General features: G+C 34.8%; 1 protein-coding gene across 1 annotated transcript in view; it reads left to right on the forward strand.

Annotated features, from left to right (window-relative positions):
• Nucleotides 1–3,312: 3,312 nt before the first annotated feature.
• FLT1 (fms related receptor tyrosine kinase 1) overlaps nt 3,313–24,818 on the forward strand; it is a 172,356-nt gene continuing 150,850 nt past the window's right edge. The window contains exon 1 of the mRNA XM_074303574.1: nt 3,313–3,786. Within this exon, the coding sequence (XP_074159675.1) occupies nt 3,723–3,786 (64 nt within the window). The 5' untranslated portion in view covers nt 3,313–3,722. The remainder of the gene's footprint in view (nt 3,787–24,818) is intronic.

Consider the following 24,818-nt stretch of genomic DNA (forward strand, 5'->3'; position numbering starts at 1 on the left):
CTGAGAGCATTTTACAAGAGTTCCCTCATCTCTTCTCTTCTTCTGAAAATAACTGTCTTCTTCCATCCTTTTCTCTTTCCCTCTTGCCTCAGAGAATAATGGTGCCTTCCACATTGCCAAGGATAACCTCTCCATTTGCTCAAGATTTCAATCCCTCCTATGTCCTGTGGGACATCAAAAACCCCTACTCTTTTTTCTAATTTCAGCCTCTTCTTCCTTATTGTTTTCCTTGGCTAAATGCCAAGACTAGGCATTTACTCTATTAGTGTTAAAAATCATGAATTTCCAAATGGAAATTAGAAGGAATCCTCATTTTTTCCCCTATTGATAAAACCTATCTCATTTAGTTTAGTAAGATTATTAGTAAGATTAGTAAGAATTATTACTTTTTCTCATTCAAGTTCATCATGAAGACAGCATAAACAAATGAAAAAACTCATTGGATTTAATAACAGAGGACTTGGGTTCCAATCCTTGCTCTCCCACTAAATACCTATGTCATGTTGTACTCAATTCTGCATGACTCCATTTGGGGTTTTCTTGGCAAAGGTACTGGAATGGTTTGCTATTTCCTTCTTTAGTTCATTTTATAGATGAGAAACCGAGGCAAACTGGATTAAGTAACTTGCCCAGGGTCACATAGTTTCTGAGGCAAAATTTAAACTCAAGTCCTCCTGATTCTGGGCCTACTTACTTTATCCACTGCACCACCCAACTTCCTCAACTATCTGTATACCTTCCAACAAATCAACAATTCTCTCTGGTTTTTGGTTTCCTCATTTACAAATGAAGAGTTAAACTACAAAATTGTTAAGATACATCTCAAATTTTAGCCAGTGATCATCCGTGTATGAGAGGTGCTAGTTATGCTTTGATATCTATATAAGATAAATTGCAATGAAATCACTAACAAAATTTTTTCAGTAGTTGTTACTATTTTAAGTTCACCTGAGATTATTGCCAGTTACCTAAGTGCCTTGAGACAGATCAATTGTGCTGTTTGTGATTTAAAATCTACATTTGGTGTAGTGGGGGTGGGGTGGGGAGGAATGGTTGTAGAATTGAAGGATCTGCTTCTTAATGCCTGGATTTTTTTGGCTAAGTCATTTAATTTCTCTGTGTAACAGTTTTTTCATCTGCTAAAAATAGTGAAGTTGGAATTGGTCATCTTTAAGGCCTCTTCTAAAGCTATCACCTGTTCAAATACATACATAATTGTGAAATTTATATAGATACATATTGCAATAAAATGCATGGATATCTGAGTCTCAGCAAAACTTCCAAACTGTTCCTTTGTACAATTTGACCCCTATGTAAGGGTTACCAAAAGGGAGTACTTTTACTGATGTCTTAGATCAATTTATCAAATTTGATAGTTAATCCAACTGGCAAATACTTGTGCTGGCTTTCCAAATAACCTAAAAGAAGATTCATTTTTGGCAGCAGATTAGAGAGTTGTTTTTTTTTCTCTGTTGGTTCAATAGGAAAATGTATTACAACTGGCTAATAAATTATTGATAAGTTGTGAGACATAGACACATGTATATACAAAATATATGTAAGGGATAGTGACCAGGAGACAGATTTTGAAGAGAAAAAAAGTAGAAGGAAAGTAAAAAGAGTAAGGAAAAACAAAAAGAAAGCATTCAGAAGAAAATTCTTAACAGTGGAAAGAAGCAGAAAATCATCCAGAGGTATGGCAATTCCTAACTTCCTCTCCTCTCCTTCCTCTCTGTCCCACAAGAAAATGGTGAACCCTACATAGGTAAGTAGTTTTCTGCAAAGCAGATTTAAATATCATGTGGTGGTAATTTCTAAGTCCTGTCCCTCTGACATCTTTCTCAGTGACTTTATATCACTGACTGTCACAGTGACTTTGTACTGATCTTCTGGGAGCAATCCAGCTGTGTGCAGGGGGCAGAGATTTGCTGCTTTATTAGAACCATTATATTCCCATTTATCATAGTCCTCCTTAACTAGAAAAGTTTAATGAGCCTTTTTTTCTTTTTTTTTTTCTTTTTTTTTTTTTTTTAGCTGAAGAGTATTTCCATAAGGTTTGGAGAAACAAGTGTTCAAAATGCTTGCTGCTTTGGGAATCACAGATGCATAATTTGGGAGCATTTTGGAACTGGTGTCATTGCAAATGACCTAGTGTCTTAAACTTAGTTTGACCCATGAATTCCAACAGAATTGAATTATAAGAATAACAAAGGACCTCATCATGCAAGGAAGGACCTAGAAGAATCTGTCCTTAATCAAGACATTGGATAAAGATCTAGCCACTTGGTTCTTACTGGCTTCTGAAGATAGCCCTTTACTATTTACAATAATTGTGACATTTTGGCTTTTTTGAAAGTAGTGTTGCTGGGTTCAGTACCCCTTTGTGGTCTTGAGGAGACCGGTCACTGTTACTGTCTTCTTGGGCCGTGCCCGCTCTCATAGAAAGTGCCCCAACTGCTTGCAATTAACATGCTTGTCTTTTCCTAAAAGGTTGTCTAATCCCAGTCAAAGTATTGGCAGCCAGTTCTCGATCCTGGTTTCATGCCTACAGAGCATGTCACAGTGCAATAGGAAATGATACTTCAGAAAAACTTTAATTTGGATGGAGTAGAAAAGAGTGGGGGGTAGAGGGTGAGAGTGGGAAGAAGGCCAATTATTTCAATTAAAATGTGCCGAGGATGCCCAAGCATTATGAGGGTAGATTTGAGAGAAAAGGTGGTAGGAGTTTAACAGTCACTGCTGGGACCTGAAAGCTGGGAATAAGACAGTTTGGATTTTCCGGAACACAGGAAAGGGGAAGAGGGAAGAAAAGTATAAAGGAGAAAGGGGGGGTTCGAAGAAACCAAGTGTGAATCGGGCTTCATCTATGCCATCTCCTCTTTGCAACTTGCCAGCACTTTCCTAGTAAGTTGGAGATAGAGGGAGGCTGTATGAAATCTCCTGCTCGGGGTGCGACCGGACTGGACCAGACAGGATGAGATGGGTACGGAGGGCGGGGGAAGGAAAGACCTGGCTACTTGGGCTGGCTGAGTGTTGGGACCGCAGCCACTAACTACTCAACCCTCCTTCCTCTCCCTTTTTCTCCGGTCCTCAAGTCTGCTTTCCTCTCCAAGACCTCAGCGAGCAGAGGAAAAGCCGGGAAGTCGCTGCAGGTCCCAAGAGGAAGAAAGAGGTGGGTGGGTGGGGGTGTCCTGGAGGCGGATAAAAGGGGGGGGGTGGGGGACCCCTTGACGTCACGGGAAGGAGGTGCCCAAGGGAGGAGGGAGATCGAATGGGGGAAAGGTTATAAATCGCCCCCGCCCGCTGCTCGGCTCGGAATTGATGTCCGCAGGAGGCTAAAAGGAGCGCACCCGTCGGACACTCCCTCTTTTCCTCCTTGGCGGCGGCGGAGGCAGCAGCAGCAGCAGCAGCAGCAAAGACTGCCGCGGCGGCAGTGGCCGAGGAGAGCAGCACGGCGTCCCGGGGACGGCAGCAGTGGGCTCCCCGGCACTCACCAGCAGACTGGAGGCAGGCGCGGGTTTGAGGATTAAAAATTGAATGGTTACGCTTTTTCCGGGCCCGAGCAGCCGCGCTGCCTAGCGCGACAGAGAAACCTTGGGGACCAGGAACCGAAGGCACTGGTGGAGTTGAACCAGAGCGCAAGGGGCCCTACCAGGCATTATTTTTTGGCGCCTCTGGGAAAAGAAGCGATAGTCACTACCCACCTCGCCGCGTCCCTTACCATGTTCAGCTGGGTGGTCACCGGGGCCGCGCTTTCCGTCCTACTGGGCTGTCTGCTTCTCACAGGTAAGAGTTTTCGGCCGGCCGCCGTCTGGCGTGCCAAGGGCCATAGTGACAGAGGGCCTGGAGGATGGAGAAGGGAGGGTACATAGAGACCCGGGGGAAAGGAACTGAAATGAGGAAGACTATTGGAGTTCCAAACCGCTTCCAAAAAAAGACTGGAAGGTGGGGTTGATGGGACGTACAGGGGCGGCAGGTGTGGAAGTCAGAGAGGCCGCGAATGGAGAACAGAACGGCCGACAGATTGGGCAATGACGCAGGGGACGCTTTCATCTCAAAACTATTGAACTTGCGTCTTGATCTTCGCTCCCAGTTGTCTATCGAGCTGGGAGTTGGTGCAAGTCATGAATCAAGGTTTGGTTGGCTCCGGGTTGGATCAGCTCTAGAGCTGAGTAGCGAAATTTAGTGGCCAGTCTTCCACAGCTTCAAATCCCGGAGTCCCTGCGCCTCCTCCCTCTGTTCTCCACTTGGCTTTTCTCAGCCCTAAGGGGAGCGCACCGGCAAGATGTCCAAACCAGGGAGAGCGAGCTCACTCCGGGTTTAGACTTAGGGTTGCACATAGTACTGGATGTCGGGCTATATCTGGACTAGAAGAGGGAAGAAAGATAGGAACTAACTTCGACAGTTTGCCGGACTCATATTACAGGAGGAGACCCAAGTGGTGTTCCAAAGTACCCAAACTTTCCCAAGATCCCATTCATAGAATTGGATTAGAGAAGGCAAAAGGTCTCTGTGGTGTCTGTTAACAGACTCTGACAAGCCTGAGGAACTTTTACCGAAACTGTTAGTCGTGTCATCGTTGAACAGCGGCTGAGTGGGGATGTCTGGAAACAGACCCCAGCGTTTGGAGACCCCAATCTTTATCTTGGCTCAGAACAGGATCGGCCAGTTCTTTCCCAACTGCTATTTACGAAGGCGATTCAGTTCTCATTGTAGTTAAAAACGAAAAGTCCCTTGCAAAATTGACAGTCCCAGACTTTGAGATTTTCACCAAACCGGGGGTATATATGTACTTGCTTTAATATTTCAGAGATTATCAGTTTCACCGGTGTGGGTACTCCCCCTACTAATGCATTCGGTAATACTTTAGCAAGTTGTATTCATAAGGGGAAAATAAAATGATCACTTGGTAGCCAAATTGCTGCTGCTGACATTCTTCTAACTGAAGTAAGCTGGTCCTTGAAGGACCTTCCAAACTCAATCTTCTCTCTCTTGGATGAATTCATATTCTACTACTTATATTCTGTCGGCATAGCTTTCGAGAATTCCAGGGTCACCTCTCTTAGTGTCTATTTGCCAAAAGGTATAGAAGTAAGATTTTAGTGGCTGTTGGAATGAATAGAAATCAGTTAAGGGATAGATACCTTCTGAGAAATTAGAAGGACAAATTTCTCTTAAAGATGAAATGTATCTCCAAAACCATCACTGCTAGGAAATTCAAGCAGTCAGGTGACTGGACAACTTGGAATCAAGATGTAAAGGAAAATTAATGCAATAATTGAAAAGACCCAGATACTCAAGAAAGGATTGACTGATTTGGAGCATTTGTGCTTTACTTCTCCCATTCCACCATCATTGTTTTATTTTGGGTTTTTTTTGGTGAAAGGTAACGGTCTTAAAGACTCCTTTGCTTGGCAGGAAGAAATGGTAAAATCAATATGAAGCTTCATAGGGAGGGATGTCAGTATAGCAATATGGCATGGGAAATGTTCATTAATCTTAGACCCAGCTAGAAGGCAATAACAATTGAATTTTCTCAGTGGGAAGGCCAATTAGACTGTCAGTTCTCAATAACAAGTAATAATTCCAATTAGACTGGTTATTAAACTATTAAATTCAATCAGGAATGGTTTGTAAGGTCTAAAAGTGAAGATTGGGGAAATTCCCAAAATAACTTTAATAAATTGAATGTCTTGTTTTCTGCTCCTAGAAACATTTTTTAAAAGTTGTCTGCTACATAGGCATCAAATTCTATTCACACTCATTAATTTATCACTTAGAAGGAATTGATCTTTACGATTTGTATAGATTTTGGGCAACATCTCCCTTTAAATTTCACTTGTTTTACTTTAGGTGGTCCGAAATATTGCATCCCTTTGTTGTCTTTAAAAAAAATTCAGTGAGAAGAATTTTTGGGGAAAAAAGATTGTCATATGAGAGACTATAAGAATACCTCTAAGAATAGAAAACTTTTAAAATCCTAGTATATTGCTCCTTTGTACACAAACAAATCTTTTTCAATGATGTCTTTTTTTTAATGAGAAATTTTCTTTATTTCTTTTCCTTAGCTAAAGGTTCATTTCCTAACCTTTTGGTTACTATACTTGGAAACTAAAGATAGAAATATTTTTATTTTAAAGTTAACCTTTTATCACTTTTAAGAAGAAAGATCCTCAAAATGGTTACAGATTTATAGCTGTATGTATTTAATTGATACTTATTGTCAAATACTAGCATTGAAAAACTAGGGGAAATCAGTGTGGGAAACTATAATGAACATTCAAATAAATGAATTGTTTTCCAAGTTGAAAGAGAACTAAATATTAGTGTTGGACTAATTTTTGCTTAACTAAATTTTAAGGTAGGAGTCAGTAATCTGCTTTGTATGTTAATTGTCCTTTGCTTTTCCTCATATACTTATACCGCAACAAAAAAGGAGATCCCTAAAATTTGAATTGAACTCCAAAAACTGCACTTAACAGATTGTACCAACTCAGTATCTTGTAATCTATGTTCATTACAGGTGTTTCATAAAGGTATGCTTTAATCAATACATTTTACAATGTCATTACTTCATCCCTCAAATGGAAAGCCCTGGGAAATGTATTTAAATGCCTTTTATTAGTTGTACATTTGAGATCTATATTCCAGAGACATGTGGCTATGATATATATCATTAATCTAAAAGTCATATTTACTCTGCCTTGCCATATAAAATGTGAGCAGATCTTACTCTGTGCTTCACTTTTTGTACAGGTCCAAATAATTGCCATGCAAATGTAACTGAAACATTTTATTGCTATAAATTCCAACATTAATAGTAGCAATCAAGTTTCTCCTCTAATAGAAAAGCAGCATGTTTTTAAGCATAGACTTTGTGTGTATGTGTATATCTGTCTCTGTTTCTGTATGTGCATTTTTCACACATGTCCATGTGCATGAGTGTACACACACACATCTTAGAGATCTGGAATACTTAGGCACATACCTACATGAAAACTATAGGCAAAGAATTGTTTTGACCATTGTATTTGATTTTTTAAAAGATATCTTATCTAAGGATTGAGCAGTTGAGACTGCCTCAATAAACTAATTAATTAAACTAGTTTTTTTTTTTTTTAACTAATAGATTATATCTCTGTGAGCAATAAATTTGCTCTTGGGAAGGATGTATTTTTCAAGAGTTGAACTGTTGGTGTTTGTCATGGATTTTCCCCTGCTATTAGTAATTATTATATTTTGCTTTTATTGAACTAGTAGAATTCTGTGTCACATGATAATATTTCTTGATGTCTTTAACTGTCACTAGTCACTGAAAATGTCTATGCTTCAACTTTGGGGAAGAGGAGAGAATGGAATATCATGAAAGTTCACATATATGATCTCAAAATAACTTTCTAATTAGAGTTTCTTTGGGTGGGGTTCAGGGGGACTGAGCCTCTAAAGCCAAGTTCAGCCTTCATTGTATGGCTTATCTTATTTTTTAAAAGAGAGTGCTTTGTTCTACCTTACAGTATTAAGGAAACTGTCAAGACATTACTTCATTTATTTTGGGGACACCATTATGAGTGATGAAAATGTCATGAAGGAAAAACGCTTTTTAAATGGACTAAGAAAAGGCTTAAATCAATGTCATAAAGGAAAAATATTCTAGACCACTGTAACCAAAATTCCAAATTTTTTATCCATTTTTATTGTTTACTTTGGGCATTTTATATTTGAAAATAGTAAAATTTAATCCTAAAGTGTAAATAATGTGTGGCAAAGTAAGTTATTCCTCTTAATATGCTTATTTTCTTTTTACATTAGTTTTGTATGTATATGGGATAAGGATAGAATAGAAATGGATAGGAAATGACTTAGTTATGGAATTGAAAGTGTAATTCAATAATACTAATGGAAAATACCAATATTATTTGAATACTAATTATAATTGTGGTTTTTCAGTGTATGTGTCACTAAGAAAAGATAACCAAGATTCTATCAGATTTTTTATTTCAACTTAGAAAAAATGTTCATGACTATTGGATATTTTTTGACACTCTGAATATCATGCCTGCTGCTTTTCAGAACAATTGTTCATTCCACACACTCTTGGGTGGCTTGGAAAATGCAAGCTGTTGATGATTAAATTACTGGATTTTATGCCAGGGTAAGAGAGTGAAAGGAAATAAGAGGGATAGGGGTAATTGAGGAAGGACTTGAAAGGAAGGACTCTGGCTCAGCTTGTGGGACTGCAGTGGGGTTTCATTAAGGAAATGGTTCCATTGAGTCTGCTAGAGATAGTGGGTTAGATTTCCTGCATCACAACTGGAAGCAGGAAGAGGGGATACAACAAGACTGCCTGGGGCTTTCCCACTGGGTTTAGGAAATCTGACAACTCAAATGCCATTTCTTCTCAATCAACTCCTCTGTTGCCACAATGGATGCTGAAGTTCCCTCAAGCCTCTTGGGCGTTTTTCTTCTGGGAAAAATGTCTTTTTGAAGAAGTAAGAATTCCTCACTTGAAGTTACTTAACACATGGAAAAACATGATCAGGGGATGAATATTTTTAGGGTAAAACATTTTTAGGGCATTCATAGTAGAAAGAACTCAGACTCTGGAGATAGACTCTGGGTTCAAATCCCAGATTTTCTGTTTTAATCTCTCTGTGCCTCAGTTTCCCGGTGTGTAAAATGAGAGTGGACAGAAGAGGCTTGTTTGGATTAGATGTGTTTAGGGTCCCTTCCAACTCTAAAAATATGATCCCTTTGAATAGTTGTCATAAAGTTGTCCTAAGGTAATGTTATGATTATCACAGAAGAAATTACTGTTTCTAGCTTCCAAGGCTAAAAATAAGGTAAGCCCTCAATTAACAGTAGTTTTTGGTGTCTTCATTGCTCATGGTACCTTTAAAATAGGTAGTTTCAATGAAGGATTTTTTTTTCTGTCAACCAAAGTTTTAGAGATAGGTTGTCATCTTCTATTCATGAAAAGAAAACATAAGCTTAGAATCCTAAAACCTGGAAGGAAAGAATCTGAGATGCCCAACACCTCACTTAATAGCTGAAAATTGATGCCCAGAGAATCTATAAGTTGCCCTTAGAACAATGACAGCTCTTGTTTAAATATATCTTATTAATAATTTTTTAAAAGACCAATAACTTCCAGATTCCAACATACAATCAGACATTTATTATCCAAATGAAATTGACTCAGGAAAATGACTGGCATTTCTACAAGAAATCAGTATGTTAGACAGCAGGTACAGTGAAAGTGTTTTTTTTTTTAAATAATAATCTCAGTATTAGAATACCTCTGCCTTAGGATACATATCCATGTAGGCAGCTAGATGGAACAGTGGATAAGAATGCTAGACCTGGAGTTAAGAAGATTCATCTTCTTGAGTTCAAGTCTAGCCTTAGATACTTACTAGCTGTGTGACTCTGAACAAGTCATTTAACCCTGTTTGCCTCAGTTTCCTCATCTGTAATATGTTCTAGAGAAGGAAATAGCAAATCATTGTCAAGAAAATCCCAAATATAGTCATGAAGAGTCAGACATAATTTAAAAATGACTCAGTATCAAAAGCTTTGGGCAGCTTGTGCTAACTGACTTTAGAAGACAGGGATAGCTCATAAAACAATTCTATTTCCCAAAACTTTGCTACCAGCAAAGAATGGGGAAAACCATAATTGGTTTCTATTATTTCCTAAGGTTGAATTGAAAAAGTACACTCTTGCACATAGTAAGTGCTATTCCATCTCTGGTAAATTAGTTCACCAGGTAGAATAATGATCATCACAAATTTCTAAAAACTGGAAATTAGTAAAGATCCACTAAGTCAGAGATATAGCATGGCTTAGCTGAAAGAGCAATAGATATGGAATTGATAGACATGAATTCTAATTTCAAGCTCTGCATCTTACTCCACTGGCTACTTTGATAGAAACAAACAAAAAATAAACAAAACCCTTAGCCTCAACTGTAAATTGATAGAAATAAAAAAAAACAATCAAAATTAAATGCTATGAAATTTTAATGGCCAAACTCGACCTCAGTGGAGAAATATGAGCTCCTTTGCAGAGGAGCAATAAATAGAATATTGCATGTTCAGATTCATTGATGTTTTTATTAGTTTTCTTGAACTGTTTTTCCTCTTTTATTCTTCATTACTCACCCCAAGGTTTCCACAACTGCAAATGCTCATTTTTTCAATTCAAATATTTTACTGATTTGGCTGTGGGATACCAAGATCTTGAATAACACTTCCTCTGAAGATTTCTAGATGAGCATCATACAGAGGATGATAGGAAGGCATGTAATAGGTGTCGATAGGCTACAAGGAAAGCCAAAGAGAAATTTCTAAAGAACAGGAATTATGTGTCAGACAGAGAAAAACGCACTTTCATGTAGTTAGAGTGAGGAATAAAGAGCTAGAACAAGCACTAGGACCCTCAAGATATTGGGAGAAACCCTCATGAGGCACTATGGAGAAACACTCTAGAAAATTTTTGGGAATGCATTGAAAAAGAGGGGCAGGCATAGATAGGTTGAAATATGCATTTTGGAAGGAATTCTTGAATTGAAGTGATCAGAGATTTATTTGAATATTTTGGTTTGCAATATCTGGTTGTCACAAGGAGACCATAAAGGATGGTTTCACTGACAGGATTAGGCAAGAGAAATATATTGGGAAATGTAGATGATATTAATAACCAAAAAGATGATAAGTATTAGGTTAGGTAATGTTAAAGGTACCCTCCAGGTACCCTTTACATTTTTAATATTTACATAGCCCTATGGCCATCTCTCATTTGGAAATAATTCAGGCTGGCTAAATAGGGTGACAAGGACAATGTGAGACAAAAATTTAATAGTAATTCTCTTAAACAGAGGATTCATCCCATATGGGCTTTGAAATAACTCAGGCTTCCTTCCACCAGGTTCCTTTTCAGAATCCTGTTTCCTCTTCTTTAAGGAGCTTTCAGATCTTAGGAGCCCCAAAGGATCCATAGTTCTGTGCAGCTGCTCCTTAATGGGGCAGGGACAGCTGAAAAAGAATTTGAGACTTTTCTGACCCTGAGTGCAGGTGGTAACTGTGTGAATCAGCAGACTACTAAAATATACCTCCAAGGAAGAGAAAGGGAGGAAATGTGTTTCAAGGAAATCTTGAATGAGGAAGAGATAGTGGAGTGCATGAGGAGAGAAAAGCAGGGAAGGAAGGAACAATGGCCTGCTCTTCCATAAGAATTCTAAGCTCTATTTGGATAGATAACTAGATAAATCTACACACATAGGTAAATGTATATATTTGAATATGTGTATGTATATATATGTACATGTATATAATGTATATGTATGTAATGTATATGTTTTTGAATATAATTGGCTTCCCTTATTGTTAGGATTTTTACAAGGTGCTAAGTTACTGGAATGAATAGAGACAATTGATTTGACCCTACAAAGAGATGTTATAGTCAGAACTTGAAATGAGGTACGGAGTGGAAGTGAGGAGACAATGATTAAATCTAAATTTAGCATTGATTTAATCCTATAACAAATAACGGTTTCCTAGTGATGAAATGATTGGTGTATACTCAGTGTGGAACATATAAGCAAGAAACTCTCAGAGCCAAGCACACAGAAGCCCACAGAAGCCCACAATCCCACTCTCCCACTTTCAGAATCGGAGTCTGATTCATTCCCACGTCTACCTTCATGCTGGCTGGAGGCTTTGGATTCAGAGGGAGCTAGAGACTGAAGCTGTCCAGGAAAAGATTCAGGATTTTGAAGGACACAATAGAAGATCTGGACTTAAACTCCTGGCTGCATTTTGGTATTATTGAACTGAAACTAAAACTAAGGCTGCTTCCCCAGAAGCTTCCCAAGAGATCTGCCCCCAGAGAACGATCACAATTTAGAGACAACAGAACTTTACACCTTATAATCCTATGTATTTTATACATTAAAAATATTATTCTGAGATGGGATCTATAAGCTTTATCTGAGTATTAAATTTAGGCACTATACAAAAAAGATTAAGAACCCCTGTTTTAGGCCAAATGAGAATTTTAAATTCTGAATGAAAGCTTTAATTTTCCCAGACTGAAAAAGAGGTAAGTGTACTTAAACACTAAGAAGATGTTATTTTTTTAGTACAGCAATAAGCTTCCATTTGATTTTTCAATCAGTGAAAACAGCTGTCATCATTATTGTCATCATCGTCAAAAACAAATCTCGTTAGCACTAATTTTCCCATGGTCTGAGCTTACTTCAAAATTTTCTTTTATTCTATGTTAGAGAGCCTATATGTGAACTAAAGAAGGCTAAATTGGTACCTAACATCCACCTGTGTTTTCTGCTATTTACAATGGAATATTTTTCAAGTTTAAAATATAGTCACATTTATTAGAATTTATGGAAGATATGTAATATGCCACCTGTAGTTTCATCTTCTGCATCAAGGAAACATGAAGAGAATAGAATTTTCTTGCTTGTATTGTTAGATAGTCTATTGGCATGGGAGAGATTATTTGGAATTGTGCTTTTCTTTTTTGTAAATTGACATTAACATAATTTTAACTGTGTATGAACACTTGGAAAGAGGGAAATATTCGAGAAGATTACAAACAAACAAGTATGGTCATCTATAATTAATTTTATTGTTTTTTACTTGGGAGATGTGGTTAACTTTGTCAACTAAAGGCTCATGCTAGATTACAATTTTTGTCCTTTGTAACTTTTTGGAAACTTCTATAGTTTAATAAACTATCCACTGGGAATTTTAATTTAATTTTAAATTAGGTAAAAATATGTAGGCATTTAATATTTGCATCAGTCTTGATCTGAGTTTTAAGTCATGAACCAAGTCCCAATTTGATTGAATGTGAAAATTACTTTGTTTAGGTACCTGATTGTCTCATTTGTCCCTAAATCCTCAAATGAAAAAAATCTTCTGCAAAATGTCTGATATATAAGAGTATTTTTTAAAAATCTGTGAAAATTTCAGGATATGCTTAATTTAAATGGCAATATTTAGAAGGGATATTAAGACTGAAGTTCAATTAATCTATATCTATTCATAAATTATTCTTGGGGTAAATTTCCAGGACTCAAGATGAAAAGGCTTTTTTGTGTTTTTTGTTTGTTTAACATTAATAAGAGAGGTTTCTCTTAAGATATAGCTTTGATTAAATTATTTTAGAATATTGTACTGACTTTTTTGATTACATATTGATTTAAATGTATATTGAACCTAAATTCTTCACTTTATTATTTAACACTTTTTAGTCTGCCATGTATAGCTAACTGGTAAGGCAATCAGCTGCTCTAGTCATATTTGTTCTCTGATAGGAAATTTACTCTAGTTAGCATAAATTGGCTAAGAATTGATAACCTGACTAATTTGCATTTAGTTTTGAAGAAATCTTAGTGTGTTTCCTTAAGTTTCATTTCTGCGTTGCTTGGCAAATCCACTGGCTACTTATACCTCATTGATACCTTAAATAGTGTAGTATTGCTGAACCTTGAGTTTAGAAATGTTCTGGAGTTTCAGGGATCCCTGTCGGTATACAATAGCCCATCATGATTCTAAAATAATTGTGTAAGAATCAACACTTATCAAAAAGGGTGGGATACAGAGGAGGGTATGTTCTCTTTTCTCCCTTAGGTTTCCCACTGGGCACTTTTATACCTTGATTAGTAGTCTTGTCCCTATACTGCTGAACCATTAACTTGATTCTAGGATATTAGTATGTGAGTCACAGTGTTTTGAACTGGAAAGGAGCATGTAGTACAACCCCACATTTTACAGATGTACTGCCTTAGGCTCAGAGAAGTTGATTTGCCCAGGAGCATAGTGGCAGAATTGAGATATGAACTCTGACCCTTTTGAGTCTAAATCTAAATCTACCCCTCCTTTTGCTTTACTGCACTGCCTCTGATTCTTTAGCAGTTAAATCTTTTCTACTATCCTGAAAATCTTTATTTTAATATTAGTGCATCAAAATGTACAAAATTGTGATGAGTCAGTCTGATGAGATGCAGCATGGCATAGACTTAGAGAGCTGGTCTTGTCAGGAGGACCTGATTTCAAAACCTGTCTTTGTTTTTGTAACATTACAGTGCCACAGGCAACTGAAACTCTAGTTATAGAACAGTTATGACTCTATATTGGCAAAGGGAGCTTTTGTGCAAGACCTTACCTATTGTGATTAAATCATGTACCCTGATAAAAAAAAAAATAAGGTCAATCTGATGGGAATTACTGATGATTAATTTTGATTCTGACATTTATTAATAGCTATGGCAAATCACAACTTTTTCAGTCTCATAAAATGGTGATAATAGCTTACTTGCCTCAAAGGATAGTGATGAGGAAAATGTTTCATGAATCTTAAAGCATTATATCAAAGGGATTGACATACTTATTTATTCTTACTCCTAAAACAGCACTTTCAAGGTGAGAGTCTTAACAAAGTGCTAAAGTCTGGCTGTGGTTCAGAACCGCCATTCTCTTCTTGGCTAAAAAGTGATGATTGAAGAGTATGGTAGCATATAAAGGCAGGGAAAAAGTGAATAGAGAAGAGATAGGAACAGTCTCCCTAAGGATAACATATCAAAGTTTTGTATTCTTTCTCTAATTTTTTTACTCAACTCTTCATCAGAAGTTTAAATTGCCCACCTGTACCTCTAATTTCCATACACAAAAGCACAAAATAACTAGGATCAGGTATCCAGGAGGTTTAGAAGGGTTGTGTTTTTGTTTGCTTTGGGTTTTTCCCTCCCAAAAGCAACTAACTGAATGTGAATATGGATGCCCATGGTGCTTTACTTTTTATAAGGAGCTTGTAAACCAAAAAAGTTTAAGTAGGAAAAGAAACTAATGAAGTTTTTTTTCTTATTTTAAAAACTAGAGATGAAAGAGATGTCAGAAAGGCAGGAGTTATTAGACAAGTATAAAGAAAAAACTAACATAAAGGTAAAGCTATACTGAAAAAGGTATGGAAGAGGGGAATAAAAAATTTAAAGCCATGAGTAAATCAATGAAGGAGTAGAAGAAAATCCAGAGTTTTAAAGAGGTAAAGGAAAGACAAAATGAAAAGTAAAAATAAAATGGTTGTGGACCATTAAAGAACATAGTAGAAAGAGGAAGCAAGAGCTGATTGAGCATAAGGAAAAGTGGCCACAAAGGTAAGTAAGAAGAAAGAGTCTAGAAAGTTATGTCTATATATTGTATTTAAATATACTTTAAAATATTTGACATGTATGGGTCTACCTGCCATCTGGGGGAAGGAAGGGAAAAGTTAGAACAGAAGGTTTTGCAAGGGTCAATGCTGAAAAATTACCCATACATATATCTTGTAAATAAAAAGCTTTAATTAAAAAAAAAAAGAAAGTTATCTCTGCTTAAATGGCTATACTTGGGATCAGATCTTAATCCATTTCTAACTAAACACTATTGTGGTGTTTTATAATTTCTGAAAATTTTTTTCCTAAACAGAATAATTGAAATTTATTAAGAAATGTAAAAAGTTCAGGCCAAGGGCCCTGCATAGGTTAATTATTTGTGAGTATTCATACTTCCAGACTGTCAACGATTTCAACAATTTCAAATGATCTTATACATTTTTTTTCAGGAAAGATCTATCATGATATGATAAATTGTACAGACTACAATAATTCAGTATATCAGTATTCTAGAAAATAACATTTATGATGTGAACATAATTCCTTTAATGGACATGAGTAGAAGAATGCTTGTAAAATCTTAGAAAGGCGCCTCAATTAAAATATTTATTACTCAGGGGAGCCTAGAGAACTTATTAAAATCATAGGAATCCAGTATAGAGAATACCTGTTTGGTCAGCAGGCATCTTACTCTCCAAAGTATGTGCAAAGAAAATCAATTCATTTTAGTCTGTTAAGTTCAGAACAAAATTTCATTTGACAATAGAAAACACTATGGTCTAGTAGTGTTTAATGAGCCTTAAAATGTATGCAAACACAGCATTCAGGAAAGGATTCCCTGTGATGGATAGCTTTATTGCTGAGGGTTGGCAACCTAAAGCCCAAAGGTCAGAGGCTTTGAATATGTTATTTGGGCAAAGATAGTAAGGTCTTTCTTAATTTACCACCATTAGTATCTAGATTAAAGACATCTCCAAAGGACAGGTTTAAGTACTACAGAAAGATCTCTTCTTTGTAGATTAAATTAATAAATATAGAGGAAAGAACACATAAAAAACAAGAATTTTATTATTCTCAGGTACCTAGTTAAATATTTCTAATACAACTTATTGTCTAAAAACAAAGCAAAACCTCATCTTGGCATTATGGGATAGCTTATTTTAAAAAAAACAACCTTTTAGCTGAAGAATTAGGTGAGAACTAAAATATGAAAAGCAAAGATAAAACTTTTTAGAATACATAAATGGCAATAGTTGTAATGTATATTGCATATATTATATATTATCTGATAATATATAATATATGTAATATTTATATAATTACCTCTCTTGTATTTAGAATTTAAAAACAGTCTTGAAGATTTTTTTACTGTGCTAGTTACTAAAATTTTATCATCAAGCCTATGCACTAGAAAAGTTAATGTTCATTTTTTTAAAAAAAATACACTTTAAGTAAGTTATTTATATAGTTTCCAAATGCTGTATGTGCAACCTTGCTACTCTCTAGGGGTCAATATTTACTGAAATGTTGCTTCTGTTCTATTAGATAGTTTTCCATTTTTCTTATAACAAGAGTTCAATAGACATGCATAAAGCATAACCTGAAAATGATTCATGTTTCTATTTGAATAATAATGTAATACAATTGGCATTGATCAGTCAGATTCTCACTCAATGGGAAAAGGCACCTCAATTCAGCAATATTAACAATGTTAATATAGTGGCCAATATTACTAATTTTTCCTAATAGAGAAAATAAAGAAATAGCCCCTCTAGAGACAAAACTTCCTTTAAGCATTTTTATAGGAGTAATGATAATTTTTCCCCTCATCTCTTTATAAATAACTAGCTGAAGGATCTACCAAATTGCTATACCCAACACTTTACAAATTATATGTTTCATCTCTCATCAACCAATTCTTTGACTTTCAGGTAACTCGGATAACTTGGAATATGGTATGACAAATTGAAATGTCATGTTATTAAACAGCTCTGTGAAGAGTGTTATTTCTTTTTAATCTCTCCAGTAAAGAGGTCTGGGGCATTGGATGGGAGTAGGACATTTTTAGGAGAAGGTAGCAGCACCTTATTGGCAGAAGATTTCTCATTGACCAAACTTATTAATTGAGCTTGTCACATGAAAAGAAGCTGCGCATGGATATAGGTCATTGTAAGGGTAGACTCTTTAAGGTCACCTGGTGACAGGCAAAATGATAAATGTATATGCCTCGTTAAACTATGACCCTTTAGAGAAGCCAGGAGCAAGTAAAATGCAGCATAGAGAGGCCCACTGAAGATGTAGTCCCCTTATAAATATTGACAGTAGAAATTTCTGTGTAGTCTTAATTTTCCTGGTAAATATTCAAACTATACAGAAATTTCCTTTAAATTAGTTTTGTAAGTTAAAGAAAAATGAATTAAGATAATGACCCAGTAAATACACATTATGTAAAAGTTTTAGCTTTTTCCATACAAAGTTCTCTCTGGCGTTGAGACAGTCATCTATTATTTGTACTATGACCAATGCTATCATTGGTTCCATTGTTGAATATAATCTAAAATATGTGGTTTACATCAAGTCATTTAAAAATAATAAGGCTCCAGTGGAATTGTTGAAATTTTTTTGTGGTTAAGTTTTAATTGCTTGTTTGAAATACTTAAAGAAGTTAGTGACTTCTAAATTCACAAGTCTAAATTCTAGACAATAGTTGCTGAAATCCTTTTAATATGTTTAGGATTGGAAGTATCATATTCTGGATATAATGAAATTGGAACTTTTTATAATAGTTTTGTTAAAACAAGTAAACAATTTCCATTTTTATAAGTTCAGAGAAAGGCTGGAATAAGTATCTTCTAAGTTCAGTTTTCAAACTGATTTTCTGCTGCAAAGTAGTGATTCCAGCATAGTAAAAAGATGTAGAATAAAATTAAAATCCTTCCGATATTAAACATACCAATATACATTTCAAGTCTGAATTCCTGTGCTGGACAGCTACTTGAATATTTCTGCTCTACTGGCTGGATAGGAATGAAGATCAATTACCTAGTTTAATCTCAGATAGTTTACAATCTAAGTTTGCTGTCTAAAAGTTGCAAATAATCTTATCTGCACAAGAGATTAGTTAGCACTGAGTCAGAGCTTCATGCTATCTTAATGCACAGGGTGATTTCTCAATCTTGGCATAGCAAAAACTTTCTTCACACTCTGCCTCAGCTGAAAGAAAAATGTGATAAAAAAATCTAATTCTATTGTTTAAAAAATTGTTTTGAAGTTTTCAGAAAAACAAAATTGTGTGTGCAAACATACACACACAACCATTATCACTTTTGTAATTTCTTCACATGAAGACAAAAGTTTTGGAAACAGAAAAAATTAATATTTTTTCAATTGACATCATGGTTAGTTTTAGTAGCTACTTTAAGTGGTCTAAGACTCAAGTTCTTCTATTACCATTCAACTTTGTATAGCTTTGATATCTGCTATTTAATCTATCTTTAAGAAAAACAGAAAATGAACTTTTCAATACCTTTATCCCCTTGAAAAAGAAAATAGAATACTTGTCCCTATTACATGTTTTAGGGATGTTCTTTTTAAGTTTAGCCAGTAGAATTAAACAATGAAGAAGAAATGGTTTTCTTAACTTCAACGTAAAGACCTCCAATAATCTGAATCTGGCTAACCATACACATTGTATAGGCAGATTAATATAAAATTAATAATCATAATACCATTAGCTTATTATGAATTTATTATATAATAATTATAATGTATAATAGTTATATAATTGTACAATATATAATAAAAATAATAAATCAACATATAATTAAAATAAGCCACATGATCTAATGATCTATATGGCCCATGCTTATTCATAAATGTTTTTGAACTTGGTTTCTAATTTTAAAATAAATAATATAAAATAATTTTTAAAACTTAAAATAAGTGTTTTTTAAAACTTTAAATAAATCATTAAATTAATCATAGAATAATAAAATGTAAGAGTTGTAAAGAGGTTCTGGCAATTATCTATGTAAGTGGTTCTCGTTTAGTAATTTGTGAATTCTTGAGGGTCTGAGACAATGATCCAAAGGATCCAAACGGGAAATTCTCTATTGGTGCCTTAAATAGTACATATTAGAAATATTAAGTGTTTGTTTATACAGTAGTTTAAAACTATCATGATCAAGTATGCAATAATTTTGATGCTTGTGCAGTGATTACATTAAACTCTGCTTCTAAATGCATTGTGTTCTTATAATTTCTCAACATGTCATCAAATTGTTTGCAAGATGCCACAAGGGTTTGACATTATATTCCCAACATCCGATACAATGAAAATTGTATGCCCACATTTATGTTCTGCCTACTATAGCTTTTTCTTCTTCTGTATTATCCTTTAATTGTGTGTGCCCCATTAATTGTATATTCACATGACTAAGATACCATCAGTATCTACATTCTTGCAGTGCAAATATTAAGTTGATTGAAAATCGTGATTACTAGAATTGCATATTATAAGCCATTTTGAATCTATCACAGACCATCATAAATATTCTGCAGAAACAAATTTTGTATTGCCTCTCATTGCAATATTAAAAAAACTTTCCATTTTAATTTATTTTCCTTTTTTATTACTTTTCTATTGGCTGATTTTCAAATGAATTGGTTAGTTGTTCAGTAGAGTTTCTATGAGAATTGCTGGTGTGGCAGAAGAAAACAATGTCATACCTAACAATTTCCTTACAAAGATTAGTTTATATGTAGAAGTAATACATTTATCATTTAATACAATATTTGTCATTAGTCAGTAGGGAAAAATATGTTGTTATTCACTTATGTCAATTAGGTGACTAAATTTTTTAATGAATATTTTTGTCTCAAAAAATAGCTTATAAAATTATCTTATCATTTCTCACATATTTATATTCATATATATGAATGTCTTCATTTTATTTTTGTTTCATATCAAAATATAGAAATAAAGTTGATTTGGAACCATATTTAAGACTGTCAAATATTAGAAACTCTTGTTCATTTAAAAACAGAATGTCCCAAATAAAAATTCATAATACTAGCATAATTAAAGTTTTATGAGTTCATATTTAGAGTTTTAATAATTTTAGGTAAGGTAAGATCTTATATTTTATAATTATATAGTGTAATTTTGTATTTGGTGCTTTGGAGGGCAAATGTTATCACTGTTGTAAGCATTTAATGAATAAATCTAAAAGAATGTTATGAATAGTATCTCAATTTTGGGATTCACAGTAGGTTTTTTCCTGTTATTATTGTTGAAATGGTTCATAAACAAAAAACATTGGTAAACAATTGATTTTTAAAAAAACCCAAAGCTTAGAAATGTTAAGTGACATGTCCATTTGGTAGATATAGTTGATAGACTTGGAGGTCTGACCTCAGGCATTTACTTAGCAGTGTGACTTGGGCAAGTGACTTAATTTCCTCATTGGTAAAATAGGAATAATGATAGCATCCACAGGGTTGTTGTGAAATAATATATTTAAAGTGCTTTCCAAACCTTATAGCAACCTATAAATACTAGCTATCATTAAATCTGTCCAAGGTAAAAGGCTATGTTAGTGATAGTGAGGACTTAAACTCAGGTCATATGACTCAAAATCAAATTAGAAAAAATGTAGCTGTGTTTAGAATTTATATTTGTGGATTATCTCTTTCTTGCATTGAAATTTTACTTCATTATTTTCCACTGAAGTGAAAGCTTTGGTATAATTTTAGCTAAAGAAGGTTACTAAAGTCTTAATGGAGCCTGGCAGGCACTGACTTTTTTCATAGCTATCATAGTTAGCTAAATAAAATGACCTAGAGGAGGGTCTCCAGGTCTCTAGGTAGATTCTCTATAAAGGATGTATAATAGAGCATGGACAAGAATCTCAAAGGATCATAAAGCATGGATGGCTTGTGATCTGTACTTGTGGAGGAAAGAATAACTCCTATTTGTAGAGAACATTTTAAACTTTTCAGTATTTTTCTCACAACAATCTTGTAAGGGTAGTAGTGCAAGTATTATTTTATATTCATTTTACTATTGAGGAAACTGAGGCTCTTAGAATTTAATTGATTTGCCCATAGTCACAGAGAAGCATTTAAGATAGGATTCAAATTCAACACTCTATCCACCATTCCACAGTGGCATAGATGTACTTAGGCATTTAAGTATCCTGTTAGCCTGGAAGGACCTTAGAATGGAAATTAATTCTTCCTCTTTCATTTTGTTTAGTTGTAAGCATAAGTTCAGACAGTATTCTTAGACATCACTCACTGCATCTATTTACTTAATACATAATTGGAAAAAAAAAGAAATAAGAAGTGGAAACTCAAAGGAATTTCTGGATAGTTTCCTTTAAAAAAAAAGTCTATGAAAATAAAGTCTAAAAAAAAGCAACTGAGGGAATGTTCATCAATTGGGGAGTAATTGAACAAGTTATGTGATGGAATGACTGTGACAAAATATTATTGTGCTGTAAGAAATGATGAAAGGCATAGTTTTAGAAAAGCCTAAGAAGCTTTAAATGAACTGGTACAAAGTGATGTGAGGAGAACCTGGAATATAATTTAAGTATGAACAGTAATATTGAAAAATATGTTATTCACCTATATAGAGAAAACTAATGGAATCAAATAGAGATTGAAGCATATTTTTTCTTTTTTTCTTGTCCCTTCTCAAACATTTCTAATACAGAAATATGTTTTTCATGCCTTCATATGTATAATGAATATCATTTTTCTCATCTTAATGCATAGTGGAAGATTGAAATTGAAAATAAATAAAATATTTTAAAAGGAAGAAAAAAAATGGTCAGGCAACCTTCAACTCCATAAACATTTACTGAAAAAAATTCATGCAAAGACAACTTTAAAATAAGTAAGTGAAGAAACAAAAAGCAATGGATTAAATAGTATAGAAAGCATAGAATATTTGGTTTCTTCTTAGATGGATGAAGAGAAAAATTATTTTCTTTCTTTTGCCACTCAGAAAACTGAACTACACAAAATGCAGTGTGGTATAAAGGAAACACAATTAGATTAGAAATAGAAGACCTGGAGTTCCAATGCTGAATTTATTGTTCACTACCTGTCTGACTTGGGGCATGACTCTGGGTCTCAGTTTCCCTATCTGTAAGGTGAAAACGATTTATTTTATTTTTAAGATTCCTGAGATCATTATTATGGCCCAGTGTGGTTTTGGTAGCTTTCTTAACAGTAACAAAAACAATAGTTTCCAGACGGACTATTTTATAGGAGGGGGAGGAAAGAAAGCCATTCTTTTATTCAGAGTACTCAGACTGCTGAAGTAGAGGAGTGGAAAATTCCCATCTCTCCTAGAGCTCCATAGTGGGGTAATTACTTCTAAACTTCATGTGAGATTTATTTTTGGAAATCACCTCCTGATAATGTTAGAATTAGGCAGTGGGATTCAGTGAACAAAGAAAAAAATTCAGGTTAAATAAGGGTTATGTAAATCTGAATCCAAGGTATATCCCTTTTCAATATTTCAGTTTAATTCAGCAAAGATTTATTGTATTTACTTTGTGTAAGGCCTCATGTTGGGCACAGGAGAGTCAGAGATAAAATATAATTTTTGTTTTACATGAATCAATGAGGGAATGAACATTAAAGGCTTCTTGTGTGCAAAGTATTAGGGATAATACTCACATATTCACACATTAATAGGGTGACATTGTATAAGGAAAATTGAGATTAAAAAATAGTAACAATTAGGATGAAGGGGAACTATGGAAGGTTTCACAGAGGAAAGGTGTGATTAAGTTAGACTTCAAAAGAAGGCAGCATTTTTTGTGAGAGAAATATGAGGAAGGTGTACATTTTAGAAATGAAGGAGTGTGTGTGTGTGTGTGTGTGTGTGTGTGTGTGTGTGTGTGTGTGTGTGTGTATGTGTGTGACTATGCAGATAGGAGATGGAATGTTGAGTTTGGGAAACAGTAACACAGTTTGGCTAGAGGGTAGTATTGGCAGAGGAGAGCAATTGAATAAAAGCTGATTAACTAACTTTTCAGGAGGTGCTATGTATGGCCAAGTCTGATTATTTAGTAGTACTTTCCAAAAAAGATGAGATGTTTGTGATGAGATGATGATGAGAATTTTAAGTTATCTCCATATCATGGTGAGATATTGGGGTAGGATGTTAGTGGAAAATAGTAACTTAATATCTTAAAAAATAAACTTAGCTCTGAAGTTAGGAGGACCTGAGTTCAAATCTGCCTTCAGACACTTAACACTTCCTAGCTATGTGACCCTAAGCAAGTCACTTAACTCCAATTGCCTCAGCAAAAAAATAAAAATAAATAAATAAATAAACTTAATCATTGAGATATTCTCTTGACACATGGACTTAATCATTATAATATGTATATAGGAGTATTATGGCATTTAGAGAATTAATAACTTTGTTATGCATGTAGATAAAATAAAGAGAAGAATATGAGGAGGTAAAATCTCATATTTTTGTCTCACAGACCTATAATCCAGCATTAAATTTGTTACCTTCCTCTTCTATCATCTGTCATAATGTATGATTTGATATATTAAGGTAAAAAAATTCTTCTCCCAAAGTGGGGTCAATATATATAGTGCTTTCTCACTCTACCTTTATTTTATGGATCTATAGCTATTGAGTAATAGAAACAACTTCAGTTTTCTTATTTGTAAAAATGGGACAGTATTTAAAGTTGCATGATTCAAATTATTTTTGTCAATAAGTCTGCCAATAGTCATTTATCAAACACAATGTGACAGGCAGGGTGCTAGAGGCTAGGAATATAAAGAGAAATATAAAGAGAAAGTGAAATCATTTTTTTCCTCAAGGCACATATGTTCTAATATGAAAAACAACATTTAATAAAGTAGTCACATATAAGAAATATCTGGAGTAGATGGAAAGTAATTTCAGAAAAGAAAACATTAGCAACTGAACAGATCAAGAAAGAATTCCCACAAAAGGTGAGATTGGATCTGAGTCTTGAAGGAAGTCACTGAATATAAGAGGTAAAAGTGAGGAGAAAGCATTCAAAGTTTGGAGGAAAAGTCAATACAAAGGCATGGAGGTTGGGAATGTAGTTTATGTGAGAAATCAGACTGGAGGAGATAGACCCATAGAATGTCTGGGTGGAAGTGATGAATGAGAACGTTTTGAACGTAGGAAGAGGTCAGCTTATAAGGGACTTTAAAGAAAAAACACAGGACTGTTTAGGGAACCACTAGAGTTTATTGAGTTGAATGGAGTTATGTGACATGGTAATATTGAATTTTTAGCATGTCGCTTTGGCAGCTGAGTGAAGAACAGATTGTAGTGATGAAATACTGGAAACAAGGAGACTAAATGAAAAGATTATGGCAATAAATCTAGACCCGTGGTGATAATGGTCTGAAGCACAGAGGTAGTTGTATAAATGGAGAACTATATTGTGAGGATGAATTGACAAGGTATGGCAATAGATTGGATAAATAAAGTAAGATTGAAGAGTTGAGGATACTACTGAGGCTGTAATTGGGAGGAATGATGTTGCCCTTGAATATAGGAAAATTTTAAGAGAGGAGAAAGATAATGAGTTATGTGTTGCACATGATGAGTTTCAGGTGCCTATGGAAC

Source organism: Sminthopsis crassicaudata, chromosome 3 (assembly GCF_048593235.1).
Source record: "Sminthopsis crassicaudata isolate SCR6 chromosome 3, ASM4859323v1, whole genome shotgun sequence".
Lineage (NCBI taxonomy): Eukaryota > Metazoa > Chordata > Mammalia > Dasyuromorphia > Dasyuridae > Sminthopsis > Sminthopsis crassicaudata.